The sequence below is a fragment of the Corvus hawaiiensis genome, chromosome 1, assembly GCF_020740725.1.
Source record: "Corvus hawaiiensis isolate bCorHaw1 chromosome 1, bCorHaw1.pri.cur, whole genome shotgun sequence".
Classification (NCBI taxonomy): domain Eukaryota; kingdom Metazoa; phylum Chordata; class Aves; order Passeriformes; family Corvidae; genus Corvus; species Corvus hawaiiensis.
In genome coordinates, this window is record NC_063213.1 from 82,644,534 (window position 1) to 82,671,117 (window position 26,584).

The following is a 26,584-nucleotide window of genomic DNA, read 5'->3' on the forward strand; positions in this document are numbered from 1 at the left end:
TATCCTTTACTGTGACAGTGGGGATCTTTTATATCTTCTACCACACTTCTGCAAAGAGCAGGCAGGAAAAAAAAGAAATTTTATGACTTAATGAACCTGAACCTCAACTTAACTAAATTTTAAACAGAGAATTCTTTTTCACACCCTTAGAGACCCTTATGCAGTATGGTTAAAATAACCGAGTGCAACAAGCTGAAGTCATAAAAGAAGACGAAAGCCAAGCTCACCTGTCTTAGTGAGCAGGGAGATGGATGAGTCTATGGACAAAGAACAATCCTAGAAAGAAAACAGAGCCCTTGCTGTTTGGAAAGCACTCATGATGGGTTAGCTAGAATAAGACAAGTGCTGACTAATCCCACGTATCCCTGATCCCTAATGGAGCCTAAGCCTTTCCAAAGGTCTTTAATTAATCTGGTTTCCTGCTTTAGTAATTTCAACATAGGAGATATATGCTTTAGGATGTTGTGATAACTACTTAGGCAATCAAAAGACTTTTTTGCCTTCAAGGTATTTGGCAGGTTCTGGCAGTTTTTCTTATCTTACTTTTGACTCAAGAGATTATCAACCTATTTTTAAGAATACTTACCCAGACACAAATTGTACCGGGCTTGTCAGCTAAGACAGGAGAGCAACGGAAATCTGCGATTTCAAAGGGTTTGTGTGCAGGAGAAGGGAGGGCCCATATTTACAGACTCTCTGCCCTGTTTCATTGTCACACAGCTGAAGGATTCAGATTCATCGCAGAAAAACTCAATGCAGCATTAGTAGGTATGTGTCCTGCTGTCTAGAGGCAATACTATCTCAGCCCTCAGTCACCTCCATCGTTTGAGATTACTGAAGGAATAATAGGTCATCTTTCCTACTGGAACTGATTCCTTGCATATCTAAATTCTCAAGCAGCACCAATTTCTACTTCTTCCAATAGGAATCTTATTCCAAAAGTCTAATGTAAACATATTTGTTAGTCTACCAATCATATGTGATAATATTTGAATTGACTTTACAATATTTAATAGTGAGTGTTACTGGTTTGGGTATTTTTCCCCCTCCATATCTGCACCTAATATGACTTGTGATATACATAATAATTTACAAGAATGACCAGGCCTATTTAATTCTGTATCATTCTGACTCATCATTTATACCCACAGAATTCTTAGCTTATCAGAATGACTCAGTGAACATCATGAAAGATTGTGGGTTTCATGTTCATAGATACAATGCCAAATCTTTTTTTTTTTTTTTTTTGCTTCTCACAGATGTTAGAAGCTGCTATGTTGAAGCTGTTGACAACTGTAGGCTTTCAAATAGCAACTGTTGTTTGTATATGCAGGGAGAAATTGAGGTTCCCTGTGGAAACTGTGCAATTATTATGTAGAACATTGGAGTAATTTCTGCATTTATTTTTTAATTACAAACAGGTAGAAACAGAATCAACACTAGCCCTTTTGACATAATTATACTAGTTACTGCAATATCATAAACAGTAAATTTAAGTGTAGGAATAGTTTTAGGTAAAAAAAAAGAAAAATTAAATTATTTTCATTTTAAAGTAATTCCGCATATTTTTGAAACAACAGAACAAAGGTAAGAGCAATTCTAATAGGAACAATAGAAATGCCTATTATTAAATGGTATTCATACAGTAATCTCTACACAGCATGTCTAAGGTAGAGGAAAGGAAGCAAAAGTTTTTCTTGATGCATAATTGCATATTGGATTATTTTAAGTGACTGATTCTTATCCAAGGCTACTTCAGTGTAATTTGTGGTTTTCCAGATGAGTTCAGTAACATGTCAGATTTGATTACTGTGCAGTAAGACAGCATGACTTACACTTTCATAACGAATGCACTCACTGATTAATGGTTCATTGTACAGGAAGTACGCACTGTACATGTTTCTTACCACAATATCTTTTTATTAAAGAAATATATTTGGATTTTCTGATTTCCATAATTTGATGCTGTTGCCAGTGTAGTGGCTGACTTGGCTTTTGCTATAGATTATCAGACATTTTGGACCTGGTTGTTTTGTTTTGGGTTTTTTTAACCTATATGCACTTTCTACCAATGAAAGGGTGATACAACATTTGGGTTATATAAACAGCATTAACAGTGACTTTTAAAGGAACTTCAATCCAATATTTAAAAATGAGAGTCTGCCTCTTTAAGCAACATTCCCTCCTTCTTTAAGCATTGATGCTGTGGCTTCTTCACTTCTAGATTTTTTTTCCATGAATGAAGCTTAGTTATTTCTGATGTGGAGGAGGAGAATAAGATCAGTGAAAGGCAGATGTAACTACTCCACCTGAGAAAGAGCAGAAAGAGTGGCAACGTGTAATTATAGAACTATGCCACCAAACTGCTTTCACCAATGACATCTTCATGGCTATACTTCTTTAGTTCCTGTAATGGGTTCAGTTTGTAACCAGGTAGAAACACCAATTTAGTGTAGTGGTTTGGTCCAAAATATTCATTAGTGTTTACCTTCTGTGAGATAAGAATTAGGAGAAAAGCAAAGCAGGCACAAAACTTGAAAGAATATAAAGAAGTTTATTAATAGACCTAAAAGGAGAAAAAAAAAAAAAAGTAAAATCATACCACACCTTCAGAACTCTTCTCCTCCCCCCACCTTTCCCCCTTCTCCCACTGACAATGTAAAAAGACAATCCTTGAGATGTTCAGTCTGTTTACCACTTCCATAATAACCTTGTTCAGTCCATTTAGAAAGAGTCTCTCTTGCTCATACCATGGAGATATTACCACAATGAGACAGCCGCCTGGGCTGGTGCTGGTTCTCCGCTCGCATCATGTGAGGATCCCCTCCCACGACTTGCAGCTTTCCCCACAACTGCTTTCGAGGGTCCAATCTTGAGCTAATGGGGTACAATTTTAAGGTTGAGCCATTCAGAAACAGAAGTTCTCTTCACCCATCTCTGGGAGCATTCAATCTCTAAGAACAGAGGCCCTTCTCCTTCCCTGGGAGGAAAAGGGTCCTCATCATCTTCGTCTCTAGGACCATCTCTGGGAGTATTTCTTGGAACAGAGGTCTTCTCCTTCCAACTGGAGCAAGAGTCTTCATCGCTTCCATCTCTCCCTGTTCAAACTTCTCATCAAATTACAGCTGCTTCAGCATTTGCTTATTTCAGCACAGGTACTTTTGCTCACAAGTACAGTTTGAACGCTCCACCCCCCGTGCCTTCATGAAATTACAACGGGTACTCTGATGTATCATAGTCTATCACCACCATAGCTTTACAACAGAATTTCAGCTTTAAGCATCTCCTCTTTCTCCTCCCTCAGGTTTTCAACTCTTCACAGAACTAAAAGGGTTAATCTCACCCAGGTCTTCCAGCTGGAATTTCGCTTATCGCTGTTGGTCACATGATCTTTGCCAGGCAGCGGGGCAGCTTCAGCTGAATTCCTCGGAGGAACTGGAGAGGGGGGAGCTGGGCCGCTCTGTCTGCACATAGCAGGGCTGTGGGGGGGCCACGGGTGGAACAGGGCTGCATGACTCCAGGCCCGAGCAGGGCCTGGCCCGGGCCCTGTGGGCCCCATACGGGCCCTGCAGCTACATGTCCCAGCACCAGAAATGAGACAGAGCTCCCCCGGGCTTTGTCCATTCTTAAATGTGGACCACAAAGGCGGTCCTTAAAGAATTGTCCATATTCAAACTGGCCCGCTGATAGGTTCTGTCAGGTCATAGAGGAGCTGTAAGCCCCCCTTTACAAGAAAATCACTTTTGGAACTATGCTTGCTAATCCATGACAGTTCCCCATTTAGTAAATCTCTGCCAATAACCTATGCAAAAGTGTGTGTGCAAAATTAAACTTTTAAGTGAAACCTCAACATCTGACATTGCCATTTTCATATGCTCTTTTAAATCCTATAAATTTTTTATCTAAGGATTTATTTATGGTGTGGAATGTACCTCTGTGCCTGAGTTCAGCCTTAACAGACTTTTGCAATTTGACCTTGGAACTAGCTATGTTGGTTGTATTAACCTCAGACAAGGCATGAAATCCTCCTACAAGGAAGGGTGTCTTGCCATCCAGCATCCACTGCTATCCCAAGGGTCACAGAAGGAATGTGGTTTTGCCATCTTTTATTTCCCACTTCTGAATGTCATGCTACTACTGTTGCCAGATACTTGTGTGATCCACTCATAAAAATTTGGATCACAGAGGTACAAACTGATGGTCCTCTGAGATCATTGAGTTCAACCATTAACCTAACACTGTGAGTCCACCACTAAACCATGTCCTTAAGCACCACATCTACCTGTGTTTTAAATACTTCCAGGGATGATGATTACACCAGATCCCTGGGCAGCCTGTTCTAATGCTTTGCAATGCTTTTGGTGGAGAAATTTTTTCTAAAATCCAGTCTAAACCTCTTCTGGCACAGCTTGAGGCAGTTTTCTCTTTTTGTATCCCGTGCTACTTGGGAGAAGAGACCTAGCCCTCTGTTCAGACAGTTGTAGAGAGTGATAAGGTCTCACCTGAGCCTCCTTTTCTCCAGGCTAAACAACCCCAGCTCCCTCAGCTGCTCTGGACCCTCTCCAGCACCTCAGTGTCCTTCTTGCTGTGAGGGGCCCAGAACTGAACACAGGGGTTTTGGTGTGGCCTCACCAGTGCCGAGTACAGAGGGACAGTCACTGCCCAGGTCCTGCTGGCCACGCTATTGCTGATACAGGCCAGGATGCCTTTGGCCTTGGCCACCTAGGCACATGGTGGCTCATGTTCAGACGGCTTCCAGGTCCATTTTTGCCAGGCAGTTTTCTACTGGGCTTTCTCCTCACATTATCCCTGCTCCAGTGTGGGTCCATTCCAGTGGCCGCAGGGAAGCCCCTGTCCCGCCGGGGTCTCTCCCTGGCCCAGGGCCATCCGTGCCGGGTCTCTCCCGCCTCCGTCCCCGCTCCCGCTGTCCCCTCAGGCTCGCAGGGCTGTTTCCCGCACGGTTCCCCCGCTCAGCCCTGGCTGCCGGGCAGCGTTTTGCCCTCCCTTGGCCAGGCTTTTTCCGGGGCTCTCGCCCGCCCGCCCGTGGCTGAGGGGCTCAGCCGTGCCCTGCGCTGGGGCCGCTGCAGCCGCTGGCACCGCCTGGGCCCGGCCCGGGCAGCCCCGGCCGCTCCGCAGAGCCGACACCCGGACACCTGCACCCAGGTGAGGAGAGGATGGTCTTGCTTGGATTTATAGGCTTGTTGGGTTATTTCGTTAAATTGAGATAAAGTTTTTAGATGCTCTTAGAAAGACAGGGTAAAAAAAAAGGGTCAAACCCTAGACAGAATTTTGCCAGCGCTTTGGAATACGGGAAGCCATGAATTATTTATGTCTGACTTCCCAGTATGTTCCCAAAAGGCTGGTAGTATTTTCCCTGTTCATCTGTCTATGATCGTCTAAGATTTTAATTTGGTTCTCTCAGGAGTGTGTATATGCTCTGACTTACAGAATCTCATCTGTGTTTTTGTGACACAGATAGGAAATAGTGTTGCTGTTGTGGAAATTAAATGTAGCCAATTTACTTTTAGTAGTTTCTCAGCTATGGTGTACTGTGTTAAGCTGCTTAGCTTTTATTTTTCTTCTTGTACTCGCTCTAATTTTCCCTTTGTTTTTGGTGTTAAATTCCCGGGAGTGTGAGTTAAAAGGCTATCAGCCAACTTATTTTATGATGAAAAATGAAAAGAATTGGGGTGGCTTTTTTAGGGAAGCCAGAGAAGAAGGAAAGGTACTGTGGTCATCATCATTCTGTGGGAAAATGCTGTTTTGAAGAGAGCTGATGGAATTGTTCGGTTTTTTTGTGTCCATGCTGAACTGTGCAGGAAACAGGGAGCTTACATGTGTTATATTAAACAGCAAAGCAAGTTTTCTACTGATACGGCCAGTGGAGCCTGGAGCAGAGGGAGCTGGCTAAGGGAGTCAGCAGTGAGAGAGGCTGTGCAGGACTGGTTCTGTGTGTTAAATATGTGGAATGACAGGAAAAAATCTGCCTTGTTTAGAGACTTGGTAGCAGGCTAGGGGCACAGAGGCTCATTTCAATCATATTTTTTGTAATTCTACAGTACTGGCAGTTTTAATTCCCATTGAAACCTGAGAATTTCCAATTTCTTATTCTGAAGACTGAGCTAAATTGAAAGTTCATATCTGAATAGGTGTGCAAATGTGCCATTGCTGTGTTGGTGTTTGCTGTTGAAAACACTGATCCATGTTGCTGAGTCATGTGTGGGGTTTTTTTTAATCTAACTACCTTCAGTATAGTAGCATCTCTGTTGCTTGTGAAAACTCATTCTGTATTTTCTTTCTGTATGGTATCTCTCATACAAATTTAAGTAATGAAGAAATAACTGTTACAGTCTCTAGTGTTAACAGTTCAGCTGGATGACACAGAGCTGTAGATCCAAGGATACTGGCCTACTAAGTGCTATTGGCTGCACTCTTTCCCCTTGAGCAACCATAGTATAAACTGAACTCATGAGATAGATATTTGAAATTACATTCTCTGGCCAGAAGAAATATTTTAACAGGGGCACAAAACATTCCTTTTAATGGCAGAGACATTTATTTTGATTTCTCTGTTTCTAGATGAAGAGGACATGTGCAGCATGCCTTTTCTTATATTTCCCCCCCCCCCCCCCCCCTTTTAAGATCTATATGTTAAAAAAAAAAAACCCAAAAAGACAAGCAAATTATGGAAACATGCAGTGTTTGCAGAATGTTAGAGATATTGAGCCTATTTGAGGCAAGTACAGTTTATGACAGTAGTTGATTTTGTAATCAGATTTTCTTCCATGTAAACTGATCCTTGCAAATGTAGATTACTAAAGCAGTTGTTGAAGTGTTCTTTGGTGGAAACAAAGAGTTTTAAAAATTACAGCCTAAAAATTAAAATTTAGTGAAGTTGAATATAGCCCTAAAAGAAGTTGACAATAGCAGCAGGCAATTGCTGCCTGTCTCTCATGGATGGAATTGTTTTGAACTCACATAAAAACTGTTGTTGTCATACCAAGTAGCATCTTTTTGGTCACAGAGCAGCTTCCCCGTTGGCCATGCAGCCTTTCAGTCCCTCTCAAATACCCTTTAAATGTTCTGGACCGTTTGTGCTAGGGCAAGCATTTTGTGTAGTTCTGGACTCCCAGTCTCGTTTACTTTGCTGGGTTTTACCTCCTCGGGCGAATGTTTATGAAACAGCCGATTCAGCAGAGCCTCCCCGCCCTGGGGTCAGGCAGCCCTGGGGGAGCGTGGGGATGACCTAAGCAGACAAAGGGGCTTTTCCCAGAAAGCTTCCTCACCACTGCAGGGAAAGCAGGATGCAGCAGGGGAGCTGCTCTCAGCCAGTGCGCCTGAAAACATTTCACCAGGCGCCTCATTCACAGCTCTGGTGTTTCTTCCCAGTCTCGGGACGCAGTTCTTTGAGCCTCATGCTGTTGTAGTTCCACGTGTCCCCGCGGTGAGCTGCCCCGAGCAGGAAGCACCCAGCACCTAGAGCGAGTGTATGCAAGGGTGGCAGCCTCACTCATGTGCCCGTGGTCTCTTGCAGACTTCACAGGCTACGGAGTTGATAGCAAGGAGTGTTGCAGTGATTTCTGCACTATTTACAGTGATTTCTGCAAATGTCACTCTACAAAATCAGGCTACAAAATCCATTATTAGGCCATCTGTATTTTTTTTTTTTTTTTAGGTAAATAGCCACACGAAAAGAAAACTACTTTTGTTTCTACTATGGTAATTTAATTATTAATTTACTAAGAAAATAAAACAACTAGATTGTTTGAAAGCAAGGTAACAGAAGTAGCATTTATATGTGTGTGCCTATATGTCTTTTCTGTGGTACTTTACAAAACAGTAGCAAGTTTAATTGTATGTCACAAACTAATTAACTTCTTATAACAGAAGCCAATTCTTTTGTTTAACAAAACAAGAAAATGTAATTCAAAAAGTCATTTTAGATTGAGGTACTGGGAAGTTTTGTATGGTCTGCTTGTACTCATGATAGAAGAAGGCAGGTATATCCTCCAAGTTTTTATAGTTTAACTTCAAATAGTGTGTGTGTGTGTGTTTGGAGCAAGGACATTATCGGAGCCAAAGAATCAGTATTTACCATTCTCAGTAAGATTTACTTACAAAAAATAAGCTGTATGAAAATGTGTAGCTTTGTTAATTAAAATCATATTTAATCACATTCTTCAATATATAAACTAACCTAGCCTGAAATTTAGGGATATTTTTCTTTCAACAAATAACTGGCTTTTTTATGAATGATCTGTGTTTTCATGGTTTTGTCTTGCATATGTATGCCAGTGTCTTGAGCTTTAGAAAGCTTTTGAAAAATGCTACCCGGCTGGGCTAAATGTGTGTTCTTGGGCAGCACTGTGGCTTCAGAGACAAAGCTTTATAGAATGTCATCTTCCCTTCTTTTAGATCTCTAATTCCATGGCAGACCAATGAGGGGATGCTTGGTCTGGGTATTGAATTTTGTATTTGCTTTTACCAGCTGCCCTTTCCTACTGTTTTCAGTCTTATCACTTCTTCCAGGAAAAGCTCTATTATTATATATTTTAGCAGAATAGAGCCAAGGCAGGAGTTTTGCTTCAGATGCAAGTGATGAGTGCTTGGAATATCCCCACTGGCTCTTTAGGAGGCCCATCCAGCTGGCAGCCTGTGGGCCACTTCTCTTCCACAGAATAATTCTGGCCAGCTCCCACATGAACGGGACTTTATCCTATCGTGCCTGTGCATAACCATGCAAGCTGCCTCTCTGTTCCTTTACTTCTGGAATGTGGCACAACATGTCTGCCTCTGGAGATGTGCCTATAGTGCTTTTTAAACAGAGACACTACCCTACAGCTTAGCCTTTGGAAAGATAAATCACTCCACAGTCACACCACTGTTTTGCCCTCTAAAAAGAAATGCTAGAAATGCCTTCAAGTGCTAAGATTCTTCTTTTCTTTTTTTGCTAAGAGGTCTCAAAAAGAGCTTAACAATTGATGTGCTGTTTTTCTCAAAAATACTATGATAAAATGTTCTCAAAATCACCTTCTAGACTAGAAGAAAGAGTATGAAAGTTACCTAGGCTTAAAATACAATACATGTTAAATAATCATGTGTGTTAGCAAGTCAACACTAGATGGTTTCTACTTCTCTCATGTATCATTTGTTGGTTTTCTGTTTGCCAAGCGTTTCATGATTCATTACTTTCATGATGCTGTAATTTTATGCTGCGTGCTGCCACTGGAATACTATACAAAAATCACAGCTATAAATTATTTGAATCCTCTCCAAATGTACTGATGGTGAATATTTCAGAGGTAGACTGGGAGATTTTTTTTTTTTTTTTTTGGTATAATTAATTCAGAAATAATTTTAGTTTTAAATAAGTGATATATTCTACATTACGGATTCTATATTACAGAAAAGAAGCATGTTCTGTAATTTTTACCTTAAGTGAGTATTATTATACTTATATGTATACAATTCTGATATTTATCAGGTTTATGATAACAAATTCATTGTTTTATTTTTCCATGAACTGCAGAAACTATGCCTGTTCCAGACCAGCCCTCGTCTTCTGACAAGACAAGTTCCCTTAGTCCTGTGTTGAACACATCCAATGGTGATGGCTCTGAAACTGAGACAACCTCTGCCATTCTAGCTTCAGTCAAAGAACAGGTAGGCAAGCGATGCATCTGTGGCTAGAAAACACAATAGTATGATTTAATGGGGTTTTTTTTACAAATGTTTCATAGCTGATATCTGAATAATTTAGTTGACAAACACATACTGCAAAGAATGTTAACTATTTCTTCAGTGTTAGTAGGCTTCTGTAAGCTTTTCCTACATTCCTTAACATAATTTAATTGAATTGCTCATTTTATTCTCCACTTTCACTCTTTACTGTGGATGGTGGTTTTCAGAGATCTCTCATTTTATTGTTGGCAGTCTGCATGTGGAGTTAGAGTATACGTGGCATGTAAGAGTTATAGATACCTGAATTGCAGAGAAGATGTGTTATTGTAGAATTTTTAAAGGATTAGTAAGAGTCCTAGGATTTTAAAATTTATATACATGTTTTTGGAGGTTTTTGTGTAAAACTTGATATGAGATTATTTCAGGGCAAAACTGGGTATAGATAGAGGCACTCAGTTTTGGATGATTAAAACCAAAATATTAGAAATTTTCACAGAAATGGTCTTCAGTGTGATGGTCTGTTTGATGCTAGTAAGACAGGTTTGGACATTTTAATGTGAACTTTTGTGGGCTGAGTGTCAGAGTTTTTGCTTTTAATGCCATTCTGTACATTAGGAGATGGTTAATATTTCAAACTGGTCTCTCTCACTACCTCGTTTGGTTCAACAACATCAACATTCCAAAGAGAGACATTAAAATCTGCTGCTTTTAGGCAGCTTTCTCCTTGATGAAGGTGTCTGAATTGGTTCTCCCATTATAAAGTAGAGATCTTTCCCTGCCAAAGACATTCACTGCTTCTTGATTTAAATTAATGCAAGAATTCAGCTTATGAGGTCTACCAGCACTGGAGTAATGGCTGTTGAGTTGTAGAGATTTTATAAAAATTATGACATCAGTCTTCATTGGGTTTTTTGCTATATGCCAGTTCTCTCTTTTGGGTGTTAAAGATTAGTCATATTTTCTGTTCTGAAAAGAGGAGTTCAAGAAAGAAATGTTGTAATGTGGAGTTTTGTTTTGAGATTTATGAAATATCATTGGAATTGAAAATTGCCCATGGTTTAGATGCTTGTATTCTCTTCCAAGTCAATAACATTACTTGTGCATGTTACCAGTGTTTCAGCCTGTGTCACTGCATTATTTTGTAGAAAAATACCTGCCTTAGTTTTTGACTCTCTGATGCAAATGTACAGGGAAGTTACATACATAGGAGATGATATATCTGCTGTTGGAATATGAATCACTGTATGCAACAGTGACAAGAGCTTCTCTGTTGTTGGGTGTTGTGAGGATTGCTGGTTTATACCTGGTTATGTGTTTTACAAATGAACCTCCCACCCCTATAAATCAATTAATTGAGTACCAGAGGGAATTGGTGCTGACTCCACTAGATGAAAAGGGTTTCAAGTGGGAATATATTAGCAAAGTTATTTCTGATTCTTGAGGACCACTGCAAAAAGGAGCCTGTAATAAAGTAGTTCTGCATTCACTTAACACCAAGAAGAGCCTAGCCAGCTAACCTAAGGTTCTGCTGACTAAAAAGATGATGTCTTGAACCATTGTGGTACAAGGTACCACAATGTAACAGGTTCTCTTAAGGAAACTTTTTTCTTGACAGGTATCTCTAGTCAGACTTACCTTGAAGCTGGAAGACTGTACTAAGCTCCAAAACAAGCCATAATAATAATAATAATGTTAATAATAATAATAAACCACAACAAACCCCAAACCTGCTTTTGGGCTTCTTCTTTTCCCCACAGCATTGTGTTTTGACACACTTCCATTATTGAACGTTCTGGTGGAAAAATTCTAGGTAATGCCACAATCCTGTGCTTCAGACAGATGAAATACATTGCACTGATTCGCCATTATGGGAGTAAATGAAGTTAAGTTTCTAACTGACTGTTCAAATGGGTAGCCACCTGCTTTTTAGAAGAAGGAATGAGTTGCTTTACTGTCTGGTTTGTGATTTTGCTCTATATGCCCTTTGATTGTAGCCAAAAATATACCTAGAGTTAAATAGACACAATTGTTCAAAAGTACTGCTAATGTAGAGAAATTAAGGTGTTTTTCAACATATCAATCATAATTAAGGTGTTTTTCAACAAATGAAGTATATTATATTTTCTTCATCTATGCTGATGTTTAGCTTTAAAAGGTGTTCTTACATTTTTTTTCTCATGGAACACTTGGGGTAACATCATGTGTTACCTCTCATAAAATGAATAGAACATTATTGCTGAGTGATGGCAACAGAATAAACTGTGGTATTTATGGTACTGATGACTGTAAAAGCTGTTTGCAATCTTTGAAGAGGGCAGGATACAGGAAAGGCACAGAGAAGTAGTAATAAATATTGTATTTATTTCCTCTACTTAAATCTCTTATGTGAAACTTAAATGATTTATTCAGAAAATGTTAAGTTTTGTTGTGCTTAGTTTGAAAAATTCATATGCCTGTGCTGTCATATTTTGAGGAACTGATTTATTGGGCCTAAAAAGTTTACTGGGTTGAAAAATTGTGCTTTATATGTCAGATGTAAAGTGACACACATGATTGGCGTGACTCGATCAGAAGATTTAGCCACATGCTTTTCAAGCTGAGGATATCTGTCAAAAGAGAAATAGGAGCCAGAAAATACAGAAAAGGAGAGAAAATACGGAAGTATTTTGCTGTTGAGGAGTTTGGTTGATTTTGAGAAATGCAAATGCAGAACTCCTTGCTTTAAAATACAGGCCATTTCATTTGTGTTTTACCTCTGGACAAGCATGCTGATTCACTTCTGGGTTTCAGACTTCAGAGATGCAATTGAGAAGTGATAGATACGGAACATGAATCCATTTCTTATCCCTTGCTGCTTACTTTCTTAAGGTCAGATGGCACTGCTGGAGGCAAGATCAGAATCAGTCACTGTATGTCTAAGAAACCATGAGATGCCAGGCAGTGACCTTTGACTTAGCTGTTTTTGAGCAGTCCTTATGAAGAGGAACAGTAAATAACTTCTGTGAAAATGGAAACTGTTGTTTTGGGGTTTTGGTCTGGTTTTTGTTTGTTTTTTTGTGGTTTTTTAGACAGTATCAAGTTCTTTAAAGAGAAATCGACCAATAAACACATCATTTCAGTTTTCCATGCTGTATAAAGCGTATGAAGAAGGATTTTTTTTCTTTCTTATGATATACCTTTGGCCCAATGCTTCACAGATTTTAGAAAACATAAAGCCGTTTTTCTTTGTGCTTTGTCATCTGTTTTTGTATCTGTAAATATGGGAAAGATTCTTCAACAAAAAAGTGACATCAGGGATCTAATTTGTGAGGATATATGTGATAGATTCAGCTACTTCTGCAAAAAGTGTGATGTGCTTCTGATTGGGAATTTCCACCTGCAAAAGAGACTTCTGAGCCCACTTGTTCAAAAACATCCTGGGAAGAGAGCTATTGATGATGCTCCTTTGAAGGTGGAAATAGCTGCTGGGGAGCCTTTTGAGTAAATATGTAATGAAGCTGATGCTTTTCCTGAAAGTCTCCAGACATATATGGTTGACAGTACTTTGGTTCTTGGCATACAGAAAACTGCTCCCTTGGAAGCTGAGGAGGATTGTAGTGACCTAGCAGAGGCTTGTTTTGGCAGATTTAATTTTTATAGAGACACTTGGAAAACATGAGATAAAGTAATTTCCTAAGAGTGAGATCCATCTTGAAGTATGGACAGCTATTTTCAACTCAGAAATAGTACCATACATCTCTTTTATTTTCTTTGTGGCTCTAGATTCCTTTAGCATCTTAGTAGTAGCCTGTTTCAGAGAACAGCTTTCCCTTTCAGAAAACTTATGCAAAGAACTTATGCCAATGTTTAATATTTCTTTTGAATCTGTTTTTATACATACCTATTTCAAATAAAGATACTTGTTTCCAGTTGCCTGTCTTCATTTCACCCTCTCAAGAAAAACATTTAGACTAATTCTTTCGAAATATTTCTCACACCGTTCAAATCAGTATTGATTAATATGGTCTTTAAATCCTACTGCTGATTCCAGAGAGAACAGAAGTCTTTGGCTTTTTTGGTTGCTGGTGGCTTTTGGGTTTGGTTTGGGTTTTTTGGGTTGGGTTCTGTGGGGTTTTTTTGGCTTTGTAAGATGTGGTTTTTTCCTAACATGACTTATGTTGCTTTTAATATTTACTATGTTTTTCCACTAGAAAGTTACTTGTTTGTCAGGCAATTGTGATTTGAAACTATATTAAAAATCACAGGGCAATAATTACTAAGTGTTATTATTCATGTCAGTATTAAATAAGGGCAATATATCTGACTTAAGTAAACTTTTACATCAGGTGTTAGTACTCTTTGGAAACGATTATGTATGCCATGCACATCTTATATAGGTACATATAAGTAACACTGCAGATAGAAATGGCTGTAGAAGTTCCAAGATTGTTTCTTTGCTCTGCCAGATTGTGTTCCTTGTGTCTTTATATCATGATTGAAGTTTTAGAAAAAAAATCCCATATCTAGATGGATGTTTCAATTCAGGCTATTTTTTTTAAGGCCTTAAGTCCAGAAGAGATGTGAAATCATCTAGTCTGACCAGCAGGTCATGACATTTCATACAGTCATCCAAATTTTGGGCCCCCAAATCTGATTACAGAATAACATATGCACTGTTTTCCCTAATATAATGCATTGCATATTGTGATATGTGATATTCACCAAAATAAAACCCCATTCTTGCCTTATGGGTACCAGTAATTACTCTAGTAATATCAAGTGCTCAGCAGGTTTCCTAAATAGGTTCAATTATGATATACTCATGTCTTGCTTCCCTTCAAACAGCAAGCTCTGTTTCCACCTTTAAAAGTTTTAGGGGCTCTATTTCAAACCCATGCTAATTATATTCAATCAATAGATATTTGTCTCATAATCTCTCTTAAGTAGCATGTCAATATACTCACTTCCTTAGTTATAGAAGTCCCTTGTTTCCAGTTGGGTTTTAAAATATTCCAGAGAGATATTCCTCTTCTATTTTCATTAATATATTCATTTAAGACAAGAACTGGACCTGGCTGTATGATATACTTAGAGTAGCACTAGTCTATACAGTGGATACCATGCTTCTAAGTTGCTGGACAGACCAACATATTGAAATATGAAGCTTTGGAGTGTAGCTAGTGCTTCCCAGATACATCTTCAGGTTGATGGGAATTGCTTTTGAGATGCACAACTCCACTACTGGAAATGGCAAGCTGAGTGGAGAAGTTTTGAAGAGTGCCATCACATTGCCTGTTGAAGAAGGAAATAATTTAATATAGTTACTATCCACCCTACTCTATAAGATTCTCAGGTTCCTGATTTAGTCTGGGACAGGTTTCACGCAGTTCTTTGGAGCAGCCTTGAGTGTATTCATGTTGTGCTTCTCAGGAAACAGAAGTTAACAAGACTGGAGACGTAGACAAGTAATAGTTATTCCTGTTCAGAAGCCTGTATCTCTTTAAGTCTTGCCAAAGGCACAGTAGCCATAGTAGATGCAGTATTAAGAAACTAAAAATTGCTTCACTGATAAAAGGTTGTAGTGATAATCCAAAACATTTTTGGGATGGTTTGAAATAAGCTGGGAGTGGAAAGGTTTCTGTGAATATTTAGTGTGATAGAAGAGTATTGAGGCAATATATCCTCCGAGCAAAACCATCTTTGAAGAGAGGGAAGAAAATGCTAATTATCAGAATAAAATTAGAGTTAAATATGATACTATTTTGACTTGAAGTAATGTTGAAAAATTAGTCTTTCAAAGCCAAGAATTTCAGAGAAGCTGGATAGAATGCCACTTAGCAACAGCTCAGTCTAATGCTAATTTAAAGCATTAAGGAAGGCCATCACAAAGAAAAGCAAAGTATCCTTTCTTATCAGGCAGCCAGTATATGAACATACTTTTGGTAATGCAAAAGCTCTTCTGCCTTAGATTATTTTTTTGCCATTAGTGGAACAATTTCAAACTTGGAATAAAGATACCCTATGAAAGTAATAATATTGATCTCAATGCCAACAGAATTTAAATTTTAGTATATTGAATTTCTAACATTTTAATGTATTACATTTATAACTTTTTTAAGATCATTGATGACTTTCTCTCCAGTATCATTCATTAGGGCTTTTTTAAACATAAAGTGCTTTCACTCCTAAACCTGACTTTTATAACCAGCATAGTGGAAGAGAGTCTTTATTTCACCTCAAAGTCACTTAAGAGGGAGATCTGAGCTTAAAATACTTACAAGAAGCAAGTCAAGTTGTGCCTTTTCCTGTTCTGATGCATCTCCCTCTATTGTTCTGGGAAACACGAACTTTAGCAGCCGTGTGGGGAATGCTGCTGGGAAGCTGAGTGGGTAGGAAATACGAAAAAATGAGATGGCAGCTCTGGGTTATAGGAGGTCGAGTGAGTTGCTTTCCCTTTTGGTGAAGGGCAGTTGGAACCAAGTGTCAACTTGTTTGCAAGTATTGGGCTTTTTAGCATGGCTGTTGTAAACATACTCTTTGGGCCATGAATTTAACCAACTTTCATGTAATACTTGGCATTATTAGGAAAGTTCACCATAATATGCCTATATAATTGTACAGGGGGATGGAAGTTTTGGGTGTGTCCCCCACAGCTCTGCCCCACTTCTTTCTCTAAAAATAAGTTACAATCTTTATGAGACTTAGCTATCTAACCTGTTTTCGGCAGTTTTCTCTTTCTGTGCTTGAATTAGGCAATATCCATCGACAGTAATTTCCCTTTGCACAGAGAATATTTGAGGCTTGAGTTCCATGGCTTTCAAAACCACCACACCTCTTCTACAGAGAAAATTAAGTGCTTTAAAAAGACAAAACTCTGAATGCTTCAGTTAGTGATTGCTTTTATTTCTTCTGTCTTCCTGGGAAATGAAAAAAAAACCCCAAAAACAGCACTAAAAAGCATTTTCCAGATTCCACAGTGACCCGTTTCCTTTAAGTTGTCTTGCCAGTACTTTTCATGCAGCTTGCTCTTAAAACTTAAATTTTAAATGGGATTTTTGAAGTAGATTTGCTTTTTGTAATTAGTTTAGCAATTTTTGTTCCTTTTATGTAATTTTGAAAACTTTACTACTTCTGTTGTGTTTCCCCATCTGTTTCTCTGTGTTTTCTCACATAATATTATTTTCTACTCCTGATGCATTTGCTGCCAAATGAAACTCTTGCCTTCATGTGGGTAGTTTAAATCTTCTGTATTTTTAGGTAAAACTACTTTAGGAGTAGCTGAATTCTATGCATTTTATGTTTTGATAAAATACATTACAATTCTGTTTATCCCCATACATGAAAACTAGAACCCAGCAAATGCTAAACTGAGTTTAAACTTAAGTCTACCCCAGAGTAGTAACATTAGACTTAATGTTATTTGGGTACATTACTACCCAAATAACATTAACTTAGTCTGTGAGTTACAGAGTTATAAGAATAAACCAGTTTAGAATAACACAATAAATTCATTTCAGCATGTGGAACATGTACTTCTCTTTGTTCCTTCTCTGAGGTGAAAATGTGTTAATCTCTGAAATTTCTGGTGAATTCTAATTGCTTCTCATGAGGATCTTCCCAGTGTAAAGGGAAAAAAGGGCAGTAAAGGACATTATCTTTAAAAAAAAAAACTTTGAAGATTCATAGTTCTAGACAAATTAATTGCTTAATTCATAATTCATAACATTGCATTTCAGGTAAAACATCACCTACTTTATTTTGGAGGAAGGCTTTAGATGGATAACCTACAACATGCTTACTAGTGGAGCCAGACTTTTTGTGGGGGTTCCTTGCTACTCTTAATGAGTTTTCTTTTTCTATGCAAAGAGCAAATCCAAGTCCTGAGGCCCAAAGAGCTTTTTCTCCCTTTTATTTTTTAAGAGGTTTCACTGTGAATTTATTTTTTCTAAGGGGTAGAAATGAGGTGATATCAGCTTAAACTTTATTTGAGACCTTGTCATTAGCACAATACTCTTTGAGCATGTTTTTTTGGATACATGTGGAAGACTCTTTCATATAAAGAAAAAAGTTTAATTAATTTGATGTTAGTTGCAGTTACAGGAGATTTTGATTTGAAAGTGGCACAACAATGGACTAATCACAATTGAAGTAGAAATTACAGTTAAAGGAGTACATCAATTGCACCATACAATTGATACTATATAAATGGAATTCAATTATCCAGAACAGGCTCAGCATCATGATGCGGAGCATCCCCCAGTCCCCAGAAGGAAATGTGTTCGTCGAAGTCAACTGAAGGCCAGAACTCTCTTCAGAAAAGAGTTACTTGGTTCATGAAGAGTTCCATATAATTTACATAAAGCTATTCAGCAAGCTAAGCTCCCCAGTGGGGACCATATTCCTTCCTCCATCACCCTCTGAGTCCAGTAGCATGACCTGTCCTACATGGCTGGAGCTCAAGACTGGCAGCCACCGGGGAGTGAGGCAGGTCTCCCAGGAGGTGAATCCCAGCTCAGCCCAATTGCCTGGAGTCTGCTGTTGCATTGGAACTTTATCAGTCACTCATGGTAGGTGGAATCACAGCAGGAAAAGTCACTTGCCAAGGACATGACTGGGCTCTGCAGAAAAACATAAAACAATAATCTAAGCACATATTACAGTTATATGAGTAAAAGATACCCTTGATCAGAGTTATAGGATCATAATTTATAAGCAACTCCAGTACATACAGAAGTTATATTATTTTAACCAGAAGCTAAAACTAACTAGCTTAACCTCTGAAACTACTTTTGTTTTGCTCTGGGTCTACATTCCTTTCATTCAGGGACAGGCACTTAGGCAAACAGTAGAAATACTTCACTGATACAGTCAGTTTGTCTAAAACAAAGGCACCCTTGGGTTTCCCTTGGCAGGGAGATGAGTTTGACTTCCTTTTCAACGTTTGTGATCAATCATGCCATTATTCTCCCCTGAGCCTTCAGGTCATGCAGCCTCTATTTATCTTTTCAGAGCATTCCTTCATTATGGGTGTCTAAGTGAGTGTGTAGGGGGGCTGTGTGGGGTGGGGATGTCTTTGATCTGTTGCAGCTCTTTGGCCCCTGATTTTCCAACATGTGATTGGAAATCTTTTTTTCTCCTGTGTAGAAATTTACCTTTTTGGGTAATAATCACTTGTGACACCAACTTTTGTAAGGAAAAACCTGTCACTGGTTATCTGCTCGACAGCAAAAAGAGTAAAACTTCTGTTTCTGTTAGTATTCCCTCAGTTTCTTTAGTCTGGATTGTAACAGAGCAGATAGCTGCTTATAGACTATTTCTTTAGTTGCTTCAAAATGTGAGCTGTACTTCCCAAATTTCATCTCTGTTCCTTTAGTTGCCACATTTTTTTTCCTGGACTTCTCAAAAAGCATTATTCTTTACATTTTTCAGACCCACGTCTTACGCATTACTAGTTCCTCTGTGTGTTGAGCTTTCCTTACTTGGATTTCTAGCGCCCTCCAACATAACGATCTGAGTAATCTGGAATGACATTTTGCTGCTTAGTGTGGTATTCCATCACTCTAACCTGCAATTCATGTTGCAGTGTTATCCCATGGTCATGATTATCCATCTACCCCAACAGTAACACAGTGCAATTATGTGCCTGACTGTGTAAATAAGATTTAAATTGAGCTGTTTGTATACCATTACCAGCCTCTTCTTCCAGGAAAAATTGTAGTTCGTGTTCGCATTGCTAGGGAATTTTCAACAGATTTTTTTCAGTGAAAAGTGGAAAAAAAAAAAAAGGCGCAGAATGAGAAAATTTTCTGACTTTATCTGTTCAGTTCTATGTATTTCATAATCTTCAGAGTCTTGATGTGAATAATTAGGTTTACGATTTGCACTGTATATTGCCTTGAAAGTGGTAAATATTTTGTTCACCTCTTGTCTGATTCCAGCAGAGTAACACATCTTGGTAAAATCCTGTTTATATTTTTAGTGTATTATTATTTTCTGAAGTATCTTAGTGCTTTGGGTTTTGCAGCTGGTACCCCTGGAAAATATTATTTTCATTTTTCAAAGTAGTTCCAGGTTTTTTTTTCCTCCTTTTTTTATTTTTCCTGTACATGGTTAGACCCGTCTTTGTTCAGCTCATTGTCAATCTAGGTCATTATTTGAAGCTTTTGTTGACAGACCTCTTGAGGGTAAGTACATCTGATGCTATAAATAGGGTTGATTCTTCATAATAAGTCAGCAGATTCACTTGGAAATTCTCAGCTTTGTAGTAGGTTTGATGAAATGGAAGATCTACTGCATTCTTCTGTCACCTAGTAGCATGATCATGTTTAATTAATTAACATCTTCAAAACTGTGACATTCCAGAATTTAGTAATTTTGAATTAATACAGGATTACTAATTTTGTTTAGAAGGGTGAAATGGACTCCTTAAATGATCTCTTTTTTAATGTTATTTTTTAAACTCCTATTTTTATTTCACAAAGCAGTGCTTGCACAAGAAAACCTGTTCCAGCACATTTTTTGCTGTTCTGTTTGTTCCAGGTCACAGAAAATAGAGGATACTGTTTCTCTTACTGTATGTTTTCAGTAGCCTGTACTATGAAAATAGATGATTGTTTGGATTAGTTTTTTGTTTGTTAGTTTACCACAAATTGTGTCAGGGACCAACCAAACAGTACTCATTCTTACCACAAAGTAAGGTAGCTGCGTGGTAGAGCTCCAAGATGTTCTACTAGCTAAAAACTTTCAGGCATTCAAAAACCTGGGATAGGTTGTGTTTTCTGTATGGCTACAACCACAGGAGTGGAGTTAGGCACAGCTCTGTCTTCAACATGTGCATGGGTACCATTCTGAAACCTTTGAACATATAGGCACTATATGTGGTGCTGGAGCTTTAAAAATCAGAAAATACTTCCTGGTTTCACATTCTCTAATAATCTTTATAAGGCTTATATAAACAGTGAGTAAATTCTTGAGATTAAATTAGCAATGTAGTTTCATCCTATGGGCACAACAAATGTATTATGGAAGCAGGTAGAAGAGGAGGTAAGCACCTGTGCCTCTGTAAGTAGGACTGGGTGTCCCACTGCGATGCATGTTGGGATTGATAAGCATTGTAGATAGGTGTGCAGACTGCAGTCTGTAAAGATTTGCTGAAATGCACCCCACAGCCGAAATGCAGCTGAGGGACTGAACAGTTGGAACTTAATACACAGTCTATAATAAATCTGATAGCCACTAAAACTGAGGTTTGATGCAGTGCCTGTTTGCTGATTCTGAATTAGCATTGCTGCTGGTGCTGTTCTTTACCTGCCAGATTTGCTGTCAGACACAGAAATATAGATTAATTGATAGCAAATGCCACAGTGATGCCTATCTAAATGCAGAAAAGCTAAACTAAGTTAATAACTTAAATAAATTACTTATTTATTTAGTAATACATGAATATTTAAAAGCTGATGAGAAGTCCACTAAGTGCTTTCTATTTAATTTTAGAAAGTGAACTACAGTTTATTCCAAAAATTTTTAAAAGTAAAAACAAGTGAAAAAGTATTTTCTGCACCAGTGGTGTGTGAGAGATATGCAGCTGTATTCCCTCATGTGGCATGAGAAATTGTCCGATACTTAAAATCTTTGCTAGATTGTTTGTGCATGAGAGAGAGAGAGAACATTTACACTGTCAGTAGTTTTGGTGCACTTTGGTTTGTAAAGGCCATACCTAATGGTGTTTCCTGTATGCATTGGGAATGAAAGGATTTAAAGAAATCTGTCTGGTTGTTGTCAGTTTAGTCAGAACAGAAGCAAGTGCATTCCCTCCTCTTTTCATCTTTTTTGTCTATGGTGAGATTCATATGAAGCTTATTCTTCTCAATTTTTCCCACCACATACAGTTTTGCGTCTGATTTTCTTGTGTTGACAACTTTGTCTCCTCCCTCTCTATTAATCTGTGGTTGTGCAAAGAGCTACCTTATGGCTTCTTACACTAAGTTTGCATGGTATATAGGGTTTCTTGAGGTTTTTTTTGTTGTTGTTGTCTTTTATTTAATAAGGTAGGCTGTTAATCTATGGCTATAATGCAAGATTTATAGGTATAGTTAACAACTTTTATGAGGCCAGCTACACCCTTTTCTGTGGTCTAACTTACACACCTCAATGTTTACCTTTTTTTTTTTTTTTTAATACAGGCAATGGTTCCTTTTAGTGTAGCAGTGCACAGGTATGCATATAGGGAAGTAAAGTCTTTTAAAAAAAGAATATTAATTTGTGTCTGTTCTGTTCAGAATTCTGTTCTGTAATTTGTGTTCTCTTCTGTTTTAGATATTCGTAAAGATTTCCACGTTGTGAAACTTACATTTGATTTTTTTTTCAGTTGAATTTTTTGATCCCTAATCTGCATTAATAATCTTCATTACTTGAAAATGGAGAAATAGGCATAGAGGTTGTTTAAACTGTCATCAGTGATTGTGGTGAGGCCTGAATGGACTGACTTAAGAAAGGTGAAAATCTTCAGGTTAACACTGAAAAGGATTGTATTAACATTGACAAAGATGCACAAGATACTCAAATTAAAATAATTCTGATCTTAATTTGAATATTCTTGACATAAACCTTCCTAGTTGGGTGTGTTTATTTTTTAGCATTTGCTTTCTATGTATGTACTTGAAAGAGTCATCAAATGGTGGCATCAGTGTGTCCTTGCAGTTGTGGTCTAACATTGCCTTTTTTCCTTGGAGTTCAAAATTAATTGGTTTAGATAATAAATTGCTGTGGAAATTTTAAAATGTTTCTGTTCATTACTGAAAAGCATGGTATGGGGAAGATTACTTCAACTCCATTCACTTTAAAAAGTAAATTTAAAGTTTATCATCAGCTGTATGCTTTTTTTCCCCCCCAGTGTCAGAGTAGTTACTTTATAGCAGAAAAAAACTCACCTGTTTTCATTTCTTTTTCTGCAATGTTCCCTGAGACTTCTAAGAAATTTTTCACCTGCATTCCCTACTGGATAAAATTTTCAACATGTGATGCCCTGTGCCAGTGAAGAAAAAGCCTACACCGTTCCTTCAAAGAATATAGAATTTTTTTCCTAACCTTAGGCTTATTATGATCTTTAAGTTGAATGCAATGTTGCTGTAATGCTTCATATAGTGCCTTTAATTTCTCCTTCATTATTTCTGAAGGAAGCAAATTGAAATCAGGAAGGCCAAAGCGTACTTGGAGCTGAATGTGAAGGCATAAAGTAACAGAAAAGGGTTCTGCAAGTATTTTCCAGAGGAAAGTCAGGAAATTTGCAGGTCCATGGTTTAATGTTGGAGGCAATCTAATGGTGGACAACATAGAAAAAGCAGAAATTTTCTTTTTTTTTTCAGTTGTTCCGAGACAAGGGACGATACCATGGCAGAGGCACAGGTTCAGGACTGTTTAGAGAAAATGGATGTATTCAGATTCTTGGGGCTCTATGCCAAGATTGACAAGAGCTCATTTAAGTAATAGGACTGCAAGGCAGCTGTCATTCAAGAGGAAAGTCCTGGGAACTAGAAGGGAGACTAACCTTATAGCAGTCTTTACAAAAGTAAGGAGAATGGTACAGGGGTACACAGGCTGTGTCAGGTCAGTGTCAATCCCCAGGAGGGTCATGGAACACATCCTCTTGTTTCCAGACACATGAAGGGTAAGAATGTGCCTAGAAAGAGCACAGATTTCTGCAGCGCAGTCAGCATTTTTTTGGCTGTGAATGAGGGGAGCACATGTGATATTGTGTAACTGTAACTTTATTAAGGCTTCTGATATCTTCTCCCACTCTGTTGTCAACAGCAAGCTGAGGAAGCATGGGCTGGGTGTTGAGTGGGCTGAAAATTGGCTGGATTACTGTACTGAAAGAGTAGTAATCCATATTACAGCTAACCAATTGACCAACTATCAGACAGTAAGAAGTGAAAATACCTCAGGGGTTGATTCTGGGACTCCTGCTACTCAATTCTGCAGTGACTTGGGTGACAGAACTGAACAGAATGCACCCTCAGCAAATTTATGAATGATACTAAATTAGGGCGATGCTTGGAAAGCCAAATTGAGCTTCAGTCTTAAATCATTCCGAGACCTTGAATGAACTGAGGACTTAGCCAGTAGGAAACTCATGTATTTAAAAAGAGCAGACTGAAATTCTGCTTCTGAGATGGAATAACACCATGGCTGGGAAGCACCTGTCTGAGTCACATCCCTGCTGAAAAGGACTGTGATCATTAAGAATGTCAAGCTGAATGGGAGCCAGCAGTGTGCTTTTCACTGCAGACAAAACTCACCATGTGCTGAGCTGCATTAGAAGGAAGGAGCAACATGTCTGGCAGACTGAAGGAAATTGTTACCATCCCAGCTTGGAGCTGCTTCTTGGACAACTGAGTGTCATTTTGGTAACCCCCAATACAGAGGGGATATTGAGAAACTAGAAATAGTCCAGGATACTAAACTGGTTGGAGGCCTAGACCACATGAAGTAATGGGGAGCTGCGATTTTTGGGGAGCTGGGCCAGGTGAAGCAGAGGCTAAGGGCGTGACCTTAGGTTAGTTCACAGTAACATCGAAAGGAGGGACAAAGATGATCCGACCAAACTTTTCTCAGTAGGGGTATATAGTTTAGCAGGGTTCAATACCATAAATTATGGCTTGGGGAGTTCAGACTGGACACAGGAAAATTTTCTTCATTAAGAGGTTATTGTAGCAATTGAAGAGGTGACTAGAAAGGCTGAGAGGTTGATTTTTCCAGTCAACTACATAAATTCTGGTCTGGTGTTGGGAATGATCATATTTTTAGTGGGAGGTGAGATTAAGTGATTTCCAGCTAAAATTTCTGGGATTCTGTATTGATTCTATGATAATGTACAATTTTACTGAAATTATAATTTAAACCTTTTCTATGTAGACAATGGAAAATACAGTTTGAGGAAGGACAGTATGGCTTAAAATTTCCCCCATTGTGATTACTTAGCTTTTAATGCTTTAAAAATAGGATAGAAACTGAGGATAGCTGATTATTGAAGTCTAATCTCAACACTTTTCACTGTTTATATTAAGTGGCAAGCAGTGAAATAGATCAGACAACATAACTGGTGGATAAAGGGGAAAATTAGCTAACACAGAGTGGAATACTGGAAGATTTTGGTGAGATTTAGGTTTATTTCACCCCTGGAGATGTCATCTATCTTTTTAAATAGGTTTTAGACACCAAGCTATTAATTCTCAAACTCTACCAGATCTTAGTACTTGCAAGAGATAAACATGTGGAAATAAATAAATAAATAGCTTTTTCTTCATGTTACTAATAAAAAAGTGTAAAGGTAGCCTCACATTTGGATTTGATATCCTTTTTCTCAAACTTTGTATGACTGATCCCATCTCTTCACAATGCCTTAGCTTTTTAATTAATTTTTTTTTTTTTAATTTGGAAAAGTAGCATTTACCTTTATTTCAGACAGCTTGCATGTGTATGTACAAAAAGAGAGACAGTAAAGGTCCCTTCAGGGAGATCAGGCACTTCTATCCTGTCAGTTGCTTATGTCAGGTTGAATATCTGGAGAAGAGCAAAATAGGTATGAAAACGATGTTACACACTTTAATATGGCAAAGATTCCTATCTCATGGGGGTTGAACCTTCCCTTCAGAGGATTCAGAGCTAATTCATAGAGACTTTGCATCTCCCCATGTGACTTGGGCCTCAGGTCACAGAAAGTAAGTCCAGGCAAGTCCAGTTAGGCCTTCAGCAGGAAAATTAATCACCCCACTGGCTGTGTGTAGCATATAAATAATTTGGCTGGGAATCAGAGCAAGTTATTCCCAATAAAAGGAACTGAGTGACTTCATGTTGCTGCAGTAAGCTGGCTGTCTGTGACTGCTTGGTCTCGGTGGCAGAGAGAACAGTCAACACTTTTGGAATGCATGATCAGGTCTGCAGGAGACTATTCTTTGTGTTAATCCTTAGATTCAGCAAAGTATTTCCTGGTGTTTGTTCAGCTCTCCCTAGAGCTGAGGGAGAAATACAATGTAATTGTTGCAATGATGGATTTTAGGATACAGTATGTTGATTGTTATCTTTCTAATACTGAAGTGGTTGGCATGCAAACACACGACTGTTTTAAATCAGACACAGTTCTTGTTCTTTTAGCAGTTATTTAGAGGAAGTTCCAATGTCAGCATGCCAGATGAAGATTTCAGGCAATGGAAGGATGATAGTGTCCTGTTTGTGACTACTTTATCAGATTATTTATACAGTAGATGTATACAAATACCTGTTTCTGCCCTCTTTCCTTAAATCCTAATAAATGCTTGATGCTTTGAAGAAAATCTGTACTTCAAGGGCTTTTGTGAGCATCTTGTAGCTTACTAAGATGCTGTTCAACACTGCTGTTTTACCTTTTGTGCTGCTCTTAATGAGTATTGTCTTTCAATTCTGGGCCATACCCTATAATCCAATGTATTTGAGCAATGCCCAGAAGGGGGATGTAATAATAATAAAATTTTCTGCAGAATCTGCTGCAGCTAATGTACGTTATCTAATGTGCAAGCATTTTCTACAGCAGTCTGTTCACAGTTAAAGTTTACTTTCTCCAATTCCTTCTGTTGCATCACTATCAGTAAAACTGATGTTCTGCATTTTCATATGCTTGTAAAGCCTTATTGTCTTCAGCAAGTTTCTGTAATTTTGGCTGTTTGAAGTAATTTTGCTAGAGTGTTCTTGGTTATTACATCAATGAAGATGCTTTCTGACTAAGATACTGCCTAGATTTGGATTACAGATATCATCTGGGATTGCGCTATTTTTTCAGTAGGTATTGCATTTCTGCAAGTTAATTTTAGCGCTAATGAAGTTGTAGTTCTGCAGCACAAAAATTCCTATGAAGTTATCATGTTGATATCTCAATTTTTTTTTCTTTAGC

At 38.3% G+C, this 26,584-nt stretch overlaps 1 protein-coding gene across 9 annotated transcripts in view; it reads left to right on the forward strand.

The window, feature by feature from the left end:
- Positions 1-26,584, forward strand: part of CTNND2 (catenin delta 2) — a 669,045-nt gene that overhangs the window by 111,125 nt on the left and 531,336 nt on the right. For all 9 annotated transcript variants that reach the window (XR_007205226.1, XM_048311841.1, XM_048311789.1 and 6 more), the window contains exon 2: positions 9,530-9,663. Coding sequence is in view for 8 of the 9 variants with exons in the window: in XM_048311841.1 (XP_048167798.1) it covers positions 9,530-9,663 (134 nt within the window). In the remaining variant the exon portion in view is untranslated. The remainder of the gene's footprint in view (positions 1-9,529; positions 9,664-26,584) is intronic.